Genomic DNA, 16,873 nt, shown 5'->3' on the forward strand with positions numbered 1-16,873 from the left:
AGGTCCTGCCAGCCAGTGACACCCAAAGAGATTACAGACTCCTGGCATGGCCACAAGAGAGTTCCCCAGTCTCTCTCGGCCTTGGCCTCCCTGGGACACCTGGCAGGTAAGGAGTGGGCAAAGGACCCCTCACCCTGGGAAGACAGACAAGAGGCCCTGTGAGTGGGAGCCATGGGCACGGCTGCTATTTCAGGCTTCCGAAGAACAACAACAACACAAATTTGTTACCGAGGTGAGCAGCGGAATAGTTGAGCAAATTGGGGCATTAGTTCCAGACATTAATTAAGTGGTGGGTTTGTGAGCAGATAATTTATTCTTCATGGAGTTCAGAGGGTGGGGGTGGGGTGGCAAGCAGGGCCCAGGGAGAAAGCAAAGAGAGCTGGGACCCCAGGATCCCAGCTTTGAGGGGATGCAGACCCTGACAGAGCTGGACAGAGGGAATGTCCTTGATTTAGGGTGACTGAGAAAACTATCCCAAACTTCTCAAAGCCAGCTGGACCTGGATTTGAGACGACCTGCCCAGTGCCCACAATGCACATGTTAAGTCTGATGTGACACACATGCACACATGACACATGTGCCAGGCCTCAGCCCCTCCTTGCAAGGCACATGCTGCCACACAGCCAGCCAACCTCCCCCAGGACCCTCTGAGAGACAGCAGCCACTTCTCTGAAGCTGTAGCTGAGGCTGATATCTGGCTGGGGGTAGGGAAGGATGTCACAGGATAGCTTGATGGCTCTCTCCGTGGGGGAGGAGGAGTCAGGATTATTTCAACCACACTTTAAGAGCCTACTTTTGGCTGAAACCTGGGGATGTCACTCAGGACCACAGCCCCTGACATTCTGCCCTAGTCCCTGGGCAAGAAATCTGGTGGTTGTACAGAAACTGGTACAAGGAGTGAGATAATGAATCCGATCTACATCTTTCCATGTTATGTGCATTATATACACATATGTATTACATATACATATACTGTCAAGAAATAATGTTACCCAATTATATTTTTTTGTAAAACAAATTGTCTATTTTTAACAACAAATCACTCAAAACCATTAACACTGGTTATCTCAGGGTTGACAGTTTCCTTTTTTGACTTTATAGATTTCTCTACAAAACTGTGTGAATAGATTCCTTTTATAATTAAAAAAAGACAACAATAAAATATCTCTAAAAAGGAATGATTTATTCTCCTCTTCAGCTCCCTCTCTTCCCAATTCCTGATTTACCCCTAATTAATCTCCATCTTCATATTAACTCAATTTAATGTTCCAATTGGATTAGCACTCTTAAAGGGAGAGCGTCTTCTTCTGATGGGCAGTATGCCCAGCTGTCCCCAAGGTGGCCTTGAGGGTTTGGGGACCATAATAGATCAGATGTGAGGATCAGGAAGCTTCCCCTCTCAAGCACAATGCCTTGACCACTGGGCGGGCGCGGGTCTTGGCAGGAGGAAGGCAGCACAGAAACGGGCCGGGGGCAGCAGGGAGGGGCCACTTGTGCTTGTGACTGAGAGGCTATGGCTCAGCTCTAGGCTGACCACCAGTGCCAGCCCACACCCCTCTGTCTCACCTTCATCCCAGCTGAAGGGCGGGGAGCTCTGCAGCAGTGTGGGGAACCAGGTCTGGTCTGGTGGTCATGGGGTTGCCTGGCAACTAAAAGGTCAGTGGTTGCCAGGCTGGTGCGGATGAGGGGCTACAGAATTCAGGCAGCATGAGGCAGCCAGCAATGATGAAGAGTAGGGGGTGGCCATGGTGCCGGGGGGACACCAGTGAGGTGCCAGTAAGGAGGTGGAACAGGGGTCCAAATGAAGGGAGGCAGGGCAGGGATCCTGGGGGTTGCTGCCTGCCAAGAAGGCAGAAACCCTGGGAGAAGAGATGCTCCACCACTTCCTAGCCCCATGGGCACCTTTCCATTCTCACAGCCTGTACAGAAAACCCTCTCGAGAGGAGGGAAAACCTGCTGCCACTTCTCTCCATCCTTGGGCTGAGACAATAGGGCAGAGGAAAGTGAAACATCCAGAAGGACTTCCCCACCATAAGGAAGATGGCAGAAGAACAAAACAGCGAGTCAAGCAGAGCTCTCCAAAGATAGGACAGGGGTTGCCATGGGAGGTAGAGAGCGCCTATCACCAGGGTGTTTCAGGGAGTGCTCGTGGATCTGAGATTCCCAGAGGTTGTCCATAGACTAGGAAAGAGTCACTTGGGAGCTTTTTAAAATACCCTTTCCAGGACCCCATATTCACTGAACCAGAATCTCTGGGGATTGGAGCCTGAGGTTCGAGATTTTTGACAAGTTCCTAAGGCGATTCTGATTTCTAGGTTTGAGAATCAAGGCAGAGTCCATGATTCAGTAGCTAATGAGGTGAGCTACCTCACCAGGAGCCAGGCACTGCCAGGAACATGCATCCCCTCTTTTTTTCTCTTTCTTTTCTTTCCTTTCTTTCTTTTCTTTCTTTCTTTTTTTTTTTTTTTTCCCTGAGATACGGCCTTGCTCTGTCACCCAAGCTGGAGTGCAGTGGTGCGAACATAGCTCACTGCAGCCTCAATCTCCCATATTCAAGTGATCCTCCCACCTCAGCCTCTCTCCTCAGCCAACAACTTCTCACTACATTGCCCAGGCTGGTGTCGAACTCCTGGGCTCAAGCGTTCCACATGCCTCGGCCTCCAAAAGTGCTGGGATTACAGGCATGACCCAGCACATCCGGCCTTTTTTTCCTGTCTTTACAACAATTTTATGATGCAGACATTGTGGTTCCACTCTACAGAGGAGAAACCATGGCTGACAGGATATGTAACTTGCCCCAGGTCACCAAGCTAGTTAGCAGCACACTGGATGGAATTCACCACTAAGCAGCCTGGCTCTGGGGTCCATGCACTTAACCACTACCCTCAACTGCCTCCTCCAAAGAGGCTATGCTTGACACCGTGACTTTGACTCCATGATTCTCTGATTCAAGGACTTCTTGCAGTGCTAGGAAGAATGCATGCAAGTAAGACACCTGGGGAGTCTGGGTGGGATGCCTCCCACCCCCTGTCATGATGCCTGGGACTTGGGAGGCCAGAGACTCCAGGAGGCAAGCAGGCGCCTGAGGCTGCTCCCCCAGGGGTCAGCAGGATACCCTGGGAAGGGCAGACAGCTCTCTCAGCTTGGAAAGGCCAGAGCTCAGGAGGAGGCAGGAAGGTACCTATCCCTGAGCTTAGCCCTCCACTTAGACAAAAGGCTTGAGGGTGTAGGACTAAGAGTCTCCTGCCTAACACTGACCAGCCCCCATGGTGGAGAGAAAGAAAAGGAAGAGGGACCCATCACAGTTACAGGGCCTCCCTGGGAGGTGAGATATGAATTCAAAGAAGAGGGCCCACAACAAGGGTCTACGTCCCTAACTCAGAGCCAGCAGTCTCTCCAGGCTAGGGAAAATGTATGCCATTCCAAAATGCCCCTCAGGGGCTAAGGATGCCTGGGGACTGAGAATTTCTAGCCCAGACCCCCAGCAAGGGTGGCCCAAACTCCCACTCCATCCCCAAGCCCCTGACAGGCGAACCCAGACTCTCCCAAAGCAGCAGCCACAGCCTGCAGCCTCAAGGCCCACCGCCCATACCAGAAGGTGCCCGTGCAGACGCGCACCCCAGTGCAAAGCCTGTGCAAGGGAGAGGCAGGGGCAGGGGAGGGAGAGCACATGCAGTTGTCATGGGAGCAGAGGCATCACACACTGACCTTGAAACTCCAGTAGTTTGGCTGCTGATGGAAATAAGAGAAGAGATGGTTATGAGGGGGCTCAGGAGGGGAAAAGAGGGGCAGGGGTAGGTTAGAGACCCTTGGAACTCAGCACTCAGCCCTAGGACAAGGGCCCACCACCCTCCCAGGAGCAGGAAGGAAGTCATGCTTGATACATCCATTCTCTACTGAGACCTGGAACACCATGGTATACCCAGGATGGCCCCAAGCAGGCGCTACAGCGACTCCTCCCAGAGTTACCGGTGGGAAAAGGCACACAGGATGGTGATAGAGCAAACCCATGAGGCAGTCACAAGAGAGGCAGTGGCAAAGCTGAGCTGTGGGGTCAGAGAAATGGCAGGCCAGGGAACAGTGCTTGGAAGAGGTGGCATTTGAGATGGGTCTGGAAAAACCAGCAGCTGGAGACTGGGAGGAGAGGCCTGCTGGGCAGGGGGGTATGGCGTGGGCAAGTGCCCAGGGGCAAACAAGGGGAGACGGAGTTGAGGGAAGTCGCTAGTCCACATTGGCTGGGGTGCAGCTGGGAAAGTAGCAGATTAGGCTGCAAAGGGTGGGGAGTGGGAGGCTGAGGCCAGATGATGAGTGGCCATAACTGCTGAGAGAAAGTATTTAGACTTCTGGGTGGACAAGCAGAAAGTGTCTGAATGGAGCAGAGTGGAATCAGAACTAGACCCTGGGGCAGGAGTGGATCGGGTGGATCAGGGTGAATGGGGCAGGGGTCGGAGGAGGGGGGCTAGGGGCCAAGGCCAAGAGAGAGAGGCCTATACAGCATAATGGATCTAGTTTACAGAGCAGAGCAGCCAGATGCCAGGAACCTCACTCACTGGGCAATCAATGGCTGGGGAGCTGGGGGCAGTGAAGGGAGTTGGGGAGACTGGGGACGGTGGCTGGCTGGGATTGAGGAGTGCTCCTCGCATCCCTCTTAGCATCTCTAGAATGGGAAGCTGGAGAGTCCCCCTCATTTGCAGTAACCGAGGGTTGCCCTACCTTCCCTAGAGACCAGAAGGCCCTTCCAGATGGCTTAGTACAAGGAAGGAGCAGCCCTGGGGCTGGGTTGGTTCTTGGCAAAGCCGAGGCACCCTGCTGACCGGTGCCAGCCTCAGCAGGGAGATGGAGGCAGCAGATGGCCTGGCCCGGGGGTGCCTGGCACGAGCAGACAACATCCCCAGGCCTTAGAGCCACTGGCAGAGGAGAGGGACATCCAGGGCGCCCCTGGGGGAAGAAACACCATGCCAGGGTGTCCTGGGCCACCTGAATGCTTTCCTGGCAGGGAGGAGTTGGAAGGGGCTGAGTCGAGGGACACTCTGGCTGGAGGCTTTACCTAAGGCAGACTTTTGGGGTAGGGGTGACACTGGGCTGGGGCTGGGACCAAGCGGGTTATTTGCCAGGACCCCCTCCTAAGCCATCATCCCCATCCTTCCCCCAACATTCGCTCTGGAAAACAAACAAACAACAACAAACAAACAAACAGTCACATACCAGGCAGGAAAAGGGGACAACAAAGTCTGTAGTCTGTGTCCCAGCCAATGCCTGGAATCACCTCTGGACTGAGGCCACCCCCAGTGGTGCTAGGGGATGCCCACAGGTACTGAGGGTAGGGGTGACCAGGGGCCAAGTAACAGGCTCCAGCAGCAGCTGACTGTGGCCTGGGGAAGGGGAGGGGTAGCAAAGGGAGTGGACACGTGGGGGCAGGCAGAGGGCACCGGAAGGTTTTGAGGACAGTCACATCTGTAGACCCAGCGGTGAAGAACTGCTCTGCAGAGAAGGCCTCGAGTCCCTCACCCACCACTACTATGACACCAGGCACGGGTGGCACACACATGGGCCACCCATAGCTCCCCGAAACATGCAGGCTCACTCACAGCTGAGCCCAGACTCTCAGACACATCTTCTGATAAGGACATCTCCACAGACACCCAGAGCGACACACACACACACCCCCCTACTGAGAGAGGGGCTCCCCAGTCAGAAACAGCCCTGGAAACAAACAGAAACTCAGAGACAGAGACATTCACACATAGACCGCCCCCACTCATACACAAATGTGTTCCCCTCCCTCCAGGCCCCTGCCTCGCTTACACACTCTCACAAGCACCACAGCCAGTCACAGAGGACAAGAGGTGCTGATAGCATTCACACTCACCCTCAAAACACTGCAGCCACAGAAACAGAGACACGGTGCCCACCCACAGTGAGACACGCACCCCGGCTATCGAAACACACACAAAGCAATGCACACACCATGCACACACACACACACACACACACACATGGCCTCAGAGCCACCCATGTACAAAGAGAAAGCCCCTGATCAGGGTGCCACTGTCCCATGCCTATCATGTTCCAGAAATCATGAGTCAGGGAGGTGACCTCTGATGCAAAAGAGATAGAAGATGTCCTGTCTCCCACCCTGCCACCAGTGTCAACACATCAGACTCAGGGTACCTTGTTCGGATGACTGGGGCCCACCTCGTTGTCCTGGGAGAGAGATAAGGACAGGGCCTAGCCACAGCCACACTGGCTATGGCCTCCACGTGGGCCTGCCCCAGGGTCCCAAGGCTGTGCACATCCATGGGGCAGTCACCTGGAAGGGACATATCACTAGCAGCAGCCAAGGGAGAGGACTGAGTGGCATCAGTGCCATAGGAAAGACCAGTCAAGCCCCTCAAAGGATAAAGATGGACGAGGGGCTGCGGTTGTGCTGGTCACTTGGATGCATGAGAGATGTTGAGATCAAAATATGGAGCTTCAGGCTCTGATCTGTAGAGTACGTGAGTGAATCCTGCCCCTCCATCATCTGTCCTCCCTCTGGAAAGTGGGAAGAATGATCCTCTTTCATGTTGGCCCCACCAGGAACGAACCAGGGGTGGCCCCACCCCACAGTCTCTTGGCAACTCAGTGTCTCTGGTGAGATAAACTGAGGTGGGGGAGGCCTCCGGGGATATCGCCCATCCCCTTCTCTGTCTCTTTCCAAGATTTTAACCCATGGGACAGACTAGGGTGACTGAGAGCAAACGGCTCCTGCCCTGTTCTCTAAGGTGGGACATTCCTAGTCACTCTCCTTCCAACTTCCAGCACCCTTTACCTCCTCACCCCTTTCCAGGGTATCTGTTCCTCCTGCTGTGCCCAGTAGCACCTGGTGGATAGCAGGCGCTCAACAAGTATGTAACGATGAATGAATGTCAATAAAATAGGACCGAGCCATGAGTGGAGGGTGGGATCTCTGAATGCTCAGGTCTGGCACCACTCCCTCCATCTCCTGGCACCCAGCACTGCTCAGCCTTCTGGGCCTTTTCCCTGGGAATTTCCCAACACCAGAAACCCCCCAGTTAGGAGGGCAGAGGGCAAGGAGGGTCAGGAGAGGTCTGGCTGTCCACTCCAAGCCAAATCTTCCAGTGCCAAGCTGCCCCCCTCTGCCATAGTCAGGGAGGGGGTCTCACCTTCCCAAAAGACAGTGAAAGGGGGAAATAAATAAAGAAGTGAGTAGGAGAGACCCCAGCAGGGGCAACCACTTGTGGGGAGGAATCTTAAAAGGAGCTGGGGCAAAATGAGAGGTGTTCTAAGAGGGTAAGATGGAAGCATAGGACCCTAGGGACCAGGCTTTGAGAAACGGGGGAGGGGAGCGTCTCTCAAGGCCCCAGGAAGTCAGGCCAGGGAGTCCTCAAACTCCTGGTGAGAAGAGGAAACAGCTTCTTCCCTCTGGGAGCTAAGGAGTTAACTCCCTTCCTCTCTCCTCCATCCTAGCCACTGGTAGCCGGGTTCCTACTTCCCCTGCTGCCGGTCTTTCCCTCCTCAGCCCTCATGCCCTGGGAGTGGAGGGGCTAGGGCCCCTGGGGAGGCTTGGCCCAGCCAGCTGAGGTCTCTTTCCTCCCCTGGGCAGGCATCCCCAGCAGGCTCAGTGAGCGCATGACCCCTTCTTGACCTCAAGCCCCGACCACGCATCTTCCAAGGAGGGAGAGCAACCCACGGGTCCGCACCGGCTCCTTAATCCCCTGGCTCTGCTGCACCGGTGCACACACCCACCTCTCAACTCCCATGAACACGAGTCCGTGTAAACACTCGTCCCCCCGGCTGGGGCTAAGCCACTCGCCCCCCCTCGGGCGCCTGCCCCCACCGCGATGTATATGCACGACCCTCTCCTCCAGATGTGCAGATGACACCCTCATCTCCTTCCCAATGCAGAGTGTGTGTGGGTGGGTGCGGGGGGTGCTGTGGGACTCTGGGGGCGAGGGCGCACCCCGGGAAGGTCATGACTTTCCGAGGTTGGGGGAGGGGGCGCCAGCCTGATTTTGGAGTGGGGGCCGGCCCACGCCGAAGGCACCTAATGCAGTGGGGGAGGGGAGGAGGCGTTTCTCAGGGATCGGGAACCTGCAATGGCCTGGGCGTCCCCCACCCCTGGATGGCTCTCGGTGCCGCGGAGCGGGCCCCCATCTCCGTGTCCCCGCCCCTCGCCCAACCCGAGGCGGCGATCCCGGCCCCCACAGCCGCTCCCCCTTACCTGCGGCCACAGGTGTACGCGCGGGGTCCCCAGCCCCAGGTCCTGCGTCCGGCGGGGGAGGGAGGGCCCCTACTCCCACCCGCCCGGGCTCTTCTCTCCCCTGGTGGCCTCCGCAGCCGCGGCCGCCGCCGCCGGTGCCCTTTGCTGCAATGCGAGAGCCGCCGCGGCCGCCGCCGTGCCGGCCCGGGCCCCGGTCGCCCCGGTAACCGCGACTCCACCTGGCGCTGCGCGGCGCGCCGCCGTGCACATCCCCTCTCGCTGCCCCCTCCCCCGGCGCGGCCCCGCCGGCGCAGCCCCGCAGAGGAGCGGCGGAGGCTGGTGGCTGCGTCGCCGCGGTCACCCGATACGCCGGCCCGGCGCCCGGGACTCGGGTTGCAGCAGGAGGGAGGGAGGTTAGACAGCCTGGTGGAAGCCGGGGGAGGGGCTGTGGCTTGGAGTCCAACCTCTGGTCCCCTCCCAGGATCCTCTTCACTGCTCCCATCCCTAAAGGTCCCGCCTGGTGGAGGGTCAGGGAGAGGACAGTGTTCTGCCTCCTGCTCAACCTTCAGAGCTCACAGCTTCTCCCCAGCGGGGTCTTCACTGTGCACCTTTGGCCTTTAACTCTCCCGTGACTTGATCCCTAGCCAAGTCTGGGAGACCTAGTATGCCTAAGTTTCCTAGATGGCCTCTGATTCTGCCCTGCTGTGTGGTTGTGGCCTTTCCAAAGTCTCTGGTCCTGCACTTGACAAAAGGGAACCTCAGACTCAGCCTTAGGGGCAGGGAGTGTGATAAGCACCAAGTGATGACAAGATCCTATGCACAGACACTTTCCTGGTTAATTACAGAGCCCCAGGAGAAGGTCTGCTCAAGCGCCCCCCTTTCCCCCATCAGAGCAGATCCCAGATGTGGACAGGCCAAAATCCCCAGCCCCCTAGCCCCCTGACTTGGGACAACTGAGCTCACCCAGTCCAGCCTCACTCCTGTCCATCATCCAACCCCTATCACAGCCCCAAGACGCTCCATCTGGGGAGGACCTCTGGGCAGCCAAGGCACCCCAACCCTGCCTGTGCATATCACATCCTCCTCTGTCCTATCACCATCCCTGTCCTAGCCCCACTTTGGTCTCCACCATGCACTTGGCCATTCAGGACAAGTCTGTCCCACTTGCCATCAAGCCTTGGGGGCAGACACATTCCTGTTCCCCAAAGTTCAGCCAAGATGGGGCTTGGGAACTGGGAAAGAAATTGGGCTGAATGCCCTGTGAGTGATGCCAAGCATGCCAATCTGTTACTAGACTTGAGTTACACTCGGCTAAAACATCCTCCCTCTGAAGGCCTGTCATTTCCTTGGTGGTCACAATTTTCTTTCTCTTCATTCTCCTTGAAAAAGCCAAGCGTTTTTGTCCTCTGGGGGAAGCAGGGTGTGTAAGGACCTGAGCACTCTGCTTCCACTGGATTCCCTGCCACTATCCCTCCTCTGCCTCCTACAGCTGAACATCCTCAAGTCAAGTCCTCCCCTGGGCTGTCCCCTCCCCATTGCAACTCTGATGCTTATTTTGGGCCTCAGATGCCTATTTTTCTCCCATAGCAATGTCCAGGCCTAGCCGGGAGCCCAGGCCCCTAGTATACTGCCTACATGTGCCCCTGTCTAAGCTAAGATCTATCTTCCCATAATGGACATCAAAGCTTGATGAGGAAGAGGGGAATAAGTTCAGAACAGATGACTTGATACCCAAGTCTTCTTAAAAATTAGAGACTAAGCCATGAACTTAGCAAGAAGGGTGAGAGAGAGACTTCATGCAGAACTTCCTGATGGTGGGACATCTGGGGAAGGCTGGATCTGCTCAGAAACGAAGGGGAGGGTGTGGAGAGGGGAATAAGATGGTCCTCAGTGGGAGGAGGGCATAAAACCCACAGGGCAAGGTCAGGGGATTTCTGTTTAAAGGAGAAAGGGATACAAAAACTTTTTTAAAAATCCTGAGTATGTTCCCTCAAAAAATTCCTTCTCCAAAGTCAACCAGGCTTGGGGAGGTAGTGACAGGGAATTAGACATCGGGCAGATGTGAGTATGGGGCATAGAAGTCTCCTGAAAGTAGGGGCTCCTACACCAAAGAGAAAAGGTTGCTAAATAAAAATCCTGAACACCCCCCCTCCAAAAAAAAGTCCTCCCCAAAGCCAAACTCCACCATGGGCTTGGGGGGTGGGGTGGAGGTGGGTGACTCACCTGGGCCGGCTGGCCAGCCCCGGAGGGGGCGGAGTCGCCATGGAGGTGGGAGCAGAGGGAGCTGAGGAGGCACACGGGGTCCACGGTCCAGCCGCCAACCTGTGTGTGCGAAGCGGGGGACACCCCATTAGGGGAAGCGGGCAGGAGCCGCTGGGGTACTGTGACTGGGAGGGAAGGGCATTCCTGGGGTAAGCCTTGGCACAGAGCTCATACTGCAGAGGGGTCTAGCGACGCTGGCAAGTCCTTTCCTTAGGTTGGGTATCTCTCTAACTAGAGCCCTGCTTTGTTTCTGGATGTCTGCCTTTTCTGTTAGACCTGGGGGTTCCCTGAGCCCAGGGCAGGGCCTTCCCTATCAGACATTCCTGAAATCCTCATCTCCACTTTATTTTTTTTGAGACAGGTTCTCACTCTGTCTCCCAGGCTGGAGTGCAGTGGCACGATCACGGCTCACTGCAGGCTTAACCTCCTGGGCTCAAGTGATCCTCCCACCTCAGCCTCCTGAGTAGCAAGGACTACAGGGACGAACCACCATGCCCAGCTAATTAAAAAATACATATATATTTTTAAGAGACAGCCATGTTGCTTAGGCTGGTCTCAAACTCCTGGGCTTAAGCAATCCACCTGCTTCAGCCTCCCAAAGTGCTGGAATTACAGGCATGAGCCACTGTGCCTGGCCTCGTGTCCAATTCTTGGATGCCCCTCTGCACACTGGCAAGGAAGCTGCTCCTTACCATCTCCCCTTCCCCAGCTCTCGTCCCCTCTTCACTGAAGGTGTCACACCTACCTCACAAAAATAGGAACCGCTGGGCAGGAGAAGCCTTCCCCCAGTTGTTTCTATCCCACAGCATATCTTTCTTTTCTGTATCTTAGTGGAAGTGACTCCACCCGCTTTGTTCCCCAAGACCACCCCACACCTAAGACCATCCTTCCAGATTCCTCTAGGACCTGTTTCCCATGGCCTTCTTTCCCCTTGGCATCCTCAGATTCATTCCTCCCTCATTCTCTCATTCATTCCACAAACACTGCCTGAGCTGGCACCATGCTTAGGCACCAAGCATTCCATTGCAAGTGAATGGGCCATAGATCCTACCCACTTACACTCTAAGTGGGGAAACGAATGAGTGAAAGAAGAAAGGAATGAATTTGAGGGTGGCTGGGCTTTGATTCATTTCCTAAGTATTTACTGAGTTCCACACTCTGTGCTGGTGAACATGTTAGAACATAGGAGGCCCTTAGACATACCTTCTCTCCCAGGCCTGCTGCCCCTGGAAGTTCCACCCAGCTGTTTTCATCCTTTTCTTGGCCCAATCTCCCCAAAGTAAGTCTGTAGCTGGGGCTCCTGATCCTTTACCAACCCCAGTCTTCCTAACCCCTGAAATTGACCATTACTTTACCACACCACAAGACACAAGCTCTCAATACCCTCTGCGCCCACAGATCCCTGTCAGTCGCAATGTCTGTTTCTCTCTCCCCATCCTTTTGGACGTCTGAAGGGCTGGTCACCCTCCTGCTGGCCCCTTGTCCAGGCGCCTTTTTTCCCCTGGGACTTCCTCGTGGATGTAGAACATTCCTGGTCCCCTTTCCCCAAACATCATGGGCTTTCTCTCTTCTTAGACCCCATTCCTCCCTGATGGCCACTCAGCCTCCCAGGTCCACTTCGTATCTGCTGTGACCGTGCTCAACTCTCTCCTCCTGAAGCTGCGGCCTCTCTGGAGTCCTGAGTGGTGCATTTGGTGCCTTAAGAGCATCCCCAAGAATGCCCTACCCACTACTCAAACCCGTCTCCATATATTCCTCTCCCCCATTACCTTGTTGCTGGGCCACTGGTCTTCTTCCTTCTGTCCATCCACTTCCATCCATTCCACTCTTCCCTCTTCTCCTTCCCCTCCTTCCTTCTCCCTCCACCATCCATACATCTACTTCCACCATGCCACTTTTTCATTTCCCACACATCCCACTACTTCCCACCTGAGCCTTCTTGCCAGCCAGTTGGACCTCTGGGCCAGTTCCCAAATGAACTCAGGCCTATGCCCATGCCACACCCCCCACCACTCCTAAAACAACATTCTTTTCCTCTAGGCCCTGTGCAAATGCTTTTTCATCTTTCTTTTTTTTTTTTTTTTGAGGCGAGGTCTCCATCTGTCGCGCCAGGCTGGAGTGCAGTGGCACGGATCTCAGCTCACTGCAAGCTCCGCCTCCCGGGTCCCATGCCATTCTCCTGCCTCAGCCTCCCAGTAGCTGGGACTGCAAGCACACCAGGGTCACCCGGCTAGTTTTTTGTTTTGTTTTTTTGTTTTTTTTTTTGAGGCGAGATCTGTGTCGCCAGGCTGGAGTCACGGTGTGGGATCTCAGCTCATTGCCAAGCTCCAGCCTCCCGGGTTTTTCAGCCATTCTCCTGCCTCAGCCTCGGTAGCTGGGACTACGAGCACCACCCACCGCCCGGCTAGTTTTTGTATTTTTAGTAGAGACGGGGTTTCACCGCGTTAGCCAGGATGAGGTCTCGATCTCTGACCTGCGTGATCCAGCCCGTCTGCGGCCTCCCAAAGTGCTGGGATTACAGGAGGCAGGCCACGGCGCCCGACCTGCTTTTCATCTTTCTAAGCCCAGTTTAGATACCTCCTCCTGCAGGAAGCTTTCCCTGATCAGGCCTGCCTATGATCTTTCCTCCTCTAAACCGCCTCCCAACTGACTGTTCCCCTCCCCAGCTAGATGACAAATGCCCCTGCCCTTCTCCTCAAGCCAGTGCACACAGCAGGAACCCAATGAGAGGGGCTCCCTGAGGGTGAGGGCCACATCTGCATCTTCAACTCTCTCTAATCCTGATCTGCATCCTGCTCCCAGAAGGACTTTGGAGCTGGGAAAAGGCAAAAGCCAGACAGAACTGGAAGTGGCACTAGGGGGCAGATAAGGTACCAGAAATGTGCCAATGTGTCTTGTTCCCTGCAGTGAGGATGGGAGTGGAGACACTCCTCCCTATCCTCAATTACATCCAGTAGAACCCGGAAAAGGGAGACAGGGACTGACGCAACCCCAGGTTTGACTGAAAGGCTGCTGATGGGATGTGCATCCCTCCCCCCAGTTCCTTTACCCAGGGGGACAATGGCTGAGTCTCAGAAGCCAATATGCATCAACCATGCAGGCGCCTCACCAATGCAGAACTGTACACAGGCTGCTAGACCCAGAAAGCATGTTCTTACAGACAAGAAGCTCATACTTGGGTGGAGAGATGCATTCAGGACCCCGAGGTTCTGGGGGAGGTTTAAAAAGGAACCATCCCACCCGCTATAGAAGGAGACAGGTCCTGGTCCAGAGAGAGGTGCTGTGTCTCCTCTCTAAGCCCTACTGATGGCAGGAGAGATACCCAGGCACAGAGAGAGGAGGCCTCCAGCTCCAAGTCACCCAGCAAGCCATGGGGTGGAACAGGGAGGAAAGAGGTCAAAGGCTCCAGTTCTGGGCTCCATTCCTGCAGGCTGCAGGGACTGGGGACACATCGGACGCAGCTCACTGAGGCTCTCAAGGCCCGATCCTCTCTTAGAGTCCATATCACAGAGCTGCCGACGACCCTGGCCAGCATTTCATCTGCACCACAGGATGGACTCTCTCGGGCACAGAACAAGTCCCCAAGGCTATCCTCCTCTCCTTTCCTCCCAGAAGAGTTCTGCCCAAACAGCCTGAGTTAAAGAGGCTGGGCTCTCTCTGCCCCATCACATGCTCTCAATTTCCGGACTGCAGGCAGAGGTCTGGAGGCCAAGCCCCCACCCCTTTCCTTCCCAGGCTCCAGAAAAGGCCAACCGGAGCCACTGCCCCGAGGGACAGCTCCCCAACTCCTCCCCTTCTCTCTCTGCTCCAGATGCCTCCCAGAGTTGGAATGAGCCTGGGGGCATGGAGCACGGGGTCAGACCCCCTCCCCTGCCCGCTGGCCGCGGCCGCAGCCGCAGCCGGGAGCCCACTCACCTGCTCTCGCATCCTGTCCTGCTGGCCTCGCAGGGCCAGGGCGTGCTGCGGGTATTTGCTCTTCAGGTGGTCCATGAAAGCATCACGCTTGCGGTCGGCGTCCGCCTTCTGGAGGCCGCTGAGCGCCTCCAGACTCTGGGCCGCGATCACTGTGTGCCGCCGCTCGGACGTGTGCACCAGCCCCACGTTGGAGAAGCGCCGGCCCCCGCTGCCCCCGCCGCCCCCGCCCCCCAGGGTCCGGTACTCCCGCGGGTACTCGGCATCGTCCGCAGACAGCATGGGGGGGCTGCTCCGCTCCGGATCTGCGAGAGGTGAGAGGGGCATGGCGGGGTCACAGCGCGCCCGGCCTGGGGCTGCCCATCCCCCACCGGGGGTCCCTGCGGGGAAGGGCGGGGCCTGGGACTAAGGAGAGTGGAGAGGCGTCTGGCGCGAGGCAGAGGCTGCCCGGCACCCCACTAGGGACTGAAGGGGGAGGTGGGTGAATGGCGTGGAAAGTAAGCCCACGGCCCCAGGGAGGGGTGAGGAACAAGGGCTGGATACTTCCTGTTCCTCCGTGGGTTTGGAGCCGTAATGACCGCGGGGAGAGTACCGCCCTTTGAGGCCAAGGGGAGGGGGCTTGGATGAAAGGGGTAGAAGGTATCCTGAGACCCTCTCCAGCCACACAACCCCCTCTCCTCCTAAAGCTGGTGTCAGCAGGTGAAGGAAGAAGGGGTGCTTTTTAGATGCTCCCTAAAAGACGTGAAAAGGAGCTCGTAGTCTTCCTTCGAGGTTGGGTAGGGGGAGCCCTGACTCCTCCCTCAGACTAGCATATGTCCAGGACATACTTATTCTCAAGGCTGGGGGCCGGCTGGAAAAAGGGCCAGGGCGGGAGGGAACACATGGGGAGAATGAAGGCAAAAATCGCTCTGAGGTTTCCCATGGAGATGGAAGCCCAGGGTCTGGGGCAGTGGGACCCCTTTTCCCTTCCCTCCCCAGAGACAGACAGATAGACAGACAGGAGAGGCTGGGCACAGAGAGGACAGTGAGAGATGGATTTGGAACAAACTTAAAGGAGAAAGGAAGCAGACAGAACAGCTGAAGTCCTTCCCAGGGACTTTCCCCCCACCTCTCCCCTCCCTTCTTCAGTCTCTCCTCCTGACACAGACACAAGCTTAAGACCCATAAGAGACGGACAGCGGACAAAGGACAGCACAGAAGCGAAAGAAAGAGAAGGCCGGGGGGTTGAGGTCCCACGCGGAACTCTGAATCCCCTTCCCAAATGCCCACCAGCCCTGAGGTCACCCTGCTGGCCCGCACTCTCCAGCCTCAACGACCAGTGGCCAGGGGTTCCAGAGGTCACCCATGCCCTTGGGGGTGGAAGAAGTTGCTGGGGGCCTACCTCAGCCATATTCCTGGGCATAAAGCATAGATTTGTGCCCCTCAGAAGTCAGTCCACAAGGAGACAAGCACAGCCTCTCATGCACACCCCAGCCCCACAATCCACCAGCCCCACAATCCACCAGCCCCAAAGCAGCACTCCAAGTGTGGCCTCGGACTGGGGTATGAGGCGCTGCAGCAGACACATGCACTCCTGCCCGCTGTGTGGCCTGACTCACAGGGCTCCTCCAAGGGCAGACCAAGGCAACAGGGGACCCGGCTGGAAATGCTGGAAACCAGCCAGGTTTGCCACAAGCCTCCTCCCACCAAGCATCCACTGTCAGGAGGTCTGTGGACAGCTGCCAGGTCTGCCACCCCCTGCCCAGCCACAGAGGAAAGAGGAGATTCAGCCAGGTTTCAAGAAAAGCCACCTGCCCCCAACACACACACACACACACACACACCCCTCCCTGGGTGTGTTGGGGTGTGTCCATCAGGGGCACAGAGTCTGCGAGAACCCAGCACCTTGCACCGAACCAAGGGAAGAAGGGCTCCCATGGGCATGAGAGCCGCAGCTCACCAGGGGCTGACCACCTGCCTCATGGCTGCGTGCCTCCCTACACCCCATCAGGGGGGTGTTATTATGGTCTCCATTTCAGAAACGGCTACCGAGACTCAAAGAAGTCCACTGACAAGCCCAAAGCAACACTGAATGGTAGAGGTCTGATTTGATTTCAATATTTGTTACGTATGTGCCACCACACTCTCCGCGATGACTGTTTCTTGAGTGAACACTGACAGCACCACATGGCATGTGTGGACTTCCTCACTGACCTGCTGCTATCCCCATGATGGCCCTGGATCTGGGGTGGTCCCTCTCACCGTGGTCACCATCCTCTGTTGTGCTCCCCAAACTAAGGTCCAAGTACATGAGAGATGACTTTGGGAAGAACATTATTTTATGTCTTCTCTTCCTTCCTTACTTTTTCTTTTTTTGGGGGGACAGGGTCTCACTCTGGCACTCAGCTTGAAGTGCAATGATGTGATCATAGCTCACTGCAGCTTCAAGTTCCTGGGTTCAAGAGATCCTCCCACTTCAGCCTCCCAAGCAGCTGGAACTACAGGTGCATGCCACCA

General features: G+C 56.1%; 1 protein-coding gene across 13 annotated transcripts in view; it reads right to left on the reverse strand.

Moving 5' to 3' along the window:
- SRCIN1 (SRC kinase signaling inhibitor 1) overlaps window positions 1-16,873 on the reverse strand; it is a 74,486-nt gene that overhangs the window by 34,110 nt on the left and 23,503 nt on the right. For 4 of the 13 annotated variants that reach the window (XM_031657590.1, XM_031657587.1, XM_021929143.2 and 1 more), the window contains exons 2-4: window positions 14,381-14,682; window positions 10,427-10,525; window positions 3,709-3,732 (exon numbers count right to left, since the gene is read on the reverse strand). In XM_031657590.1, the coding sequence (XP_031513450.1) occupies window positions 3,709-3,732; window positions 10,427-10,525; window positions 14,381-14,682 (425 nt within the window). Of the gene's footprint in view, window positions 1-3,708; window positions 3,733-8,224; window positions 8,375-10,426; window positions 10,526-14,380; window positions 14,683-16,873 lie in introns of those variants that run through there. The other 9 variants (XM_031657588.1, XM_009190463.4, XM_021929139.2 and 6 more) reach the window with 8 other exon arrangements.

The sequence above is a fragment of the Papio anubis genome, chromosome 17 (genome assembly GCF_008728515.1).
Source record: "Papio anubis isolate 15944 chromosome 17, Panubis1.0, whole genome shotgun sequence".
In the NCBI taxonomy this organism is placed as follows: Eukaryota; Metazoa; Chordata; class Mammalia; order Primates; family Cercopithecidae; genus Papio; species Papio anubis.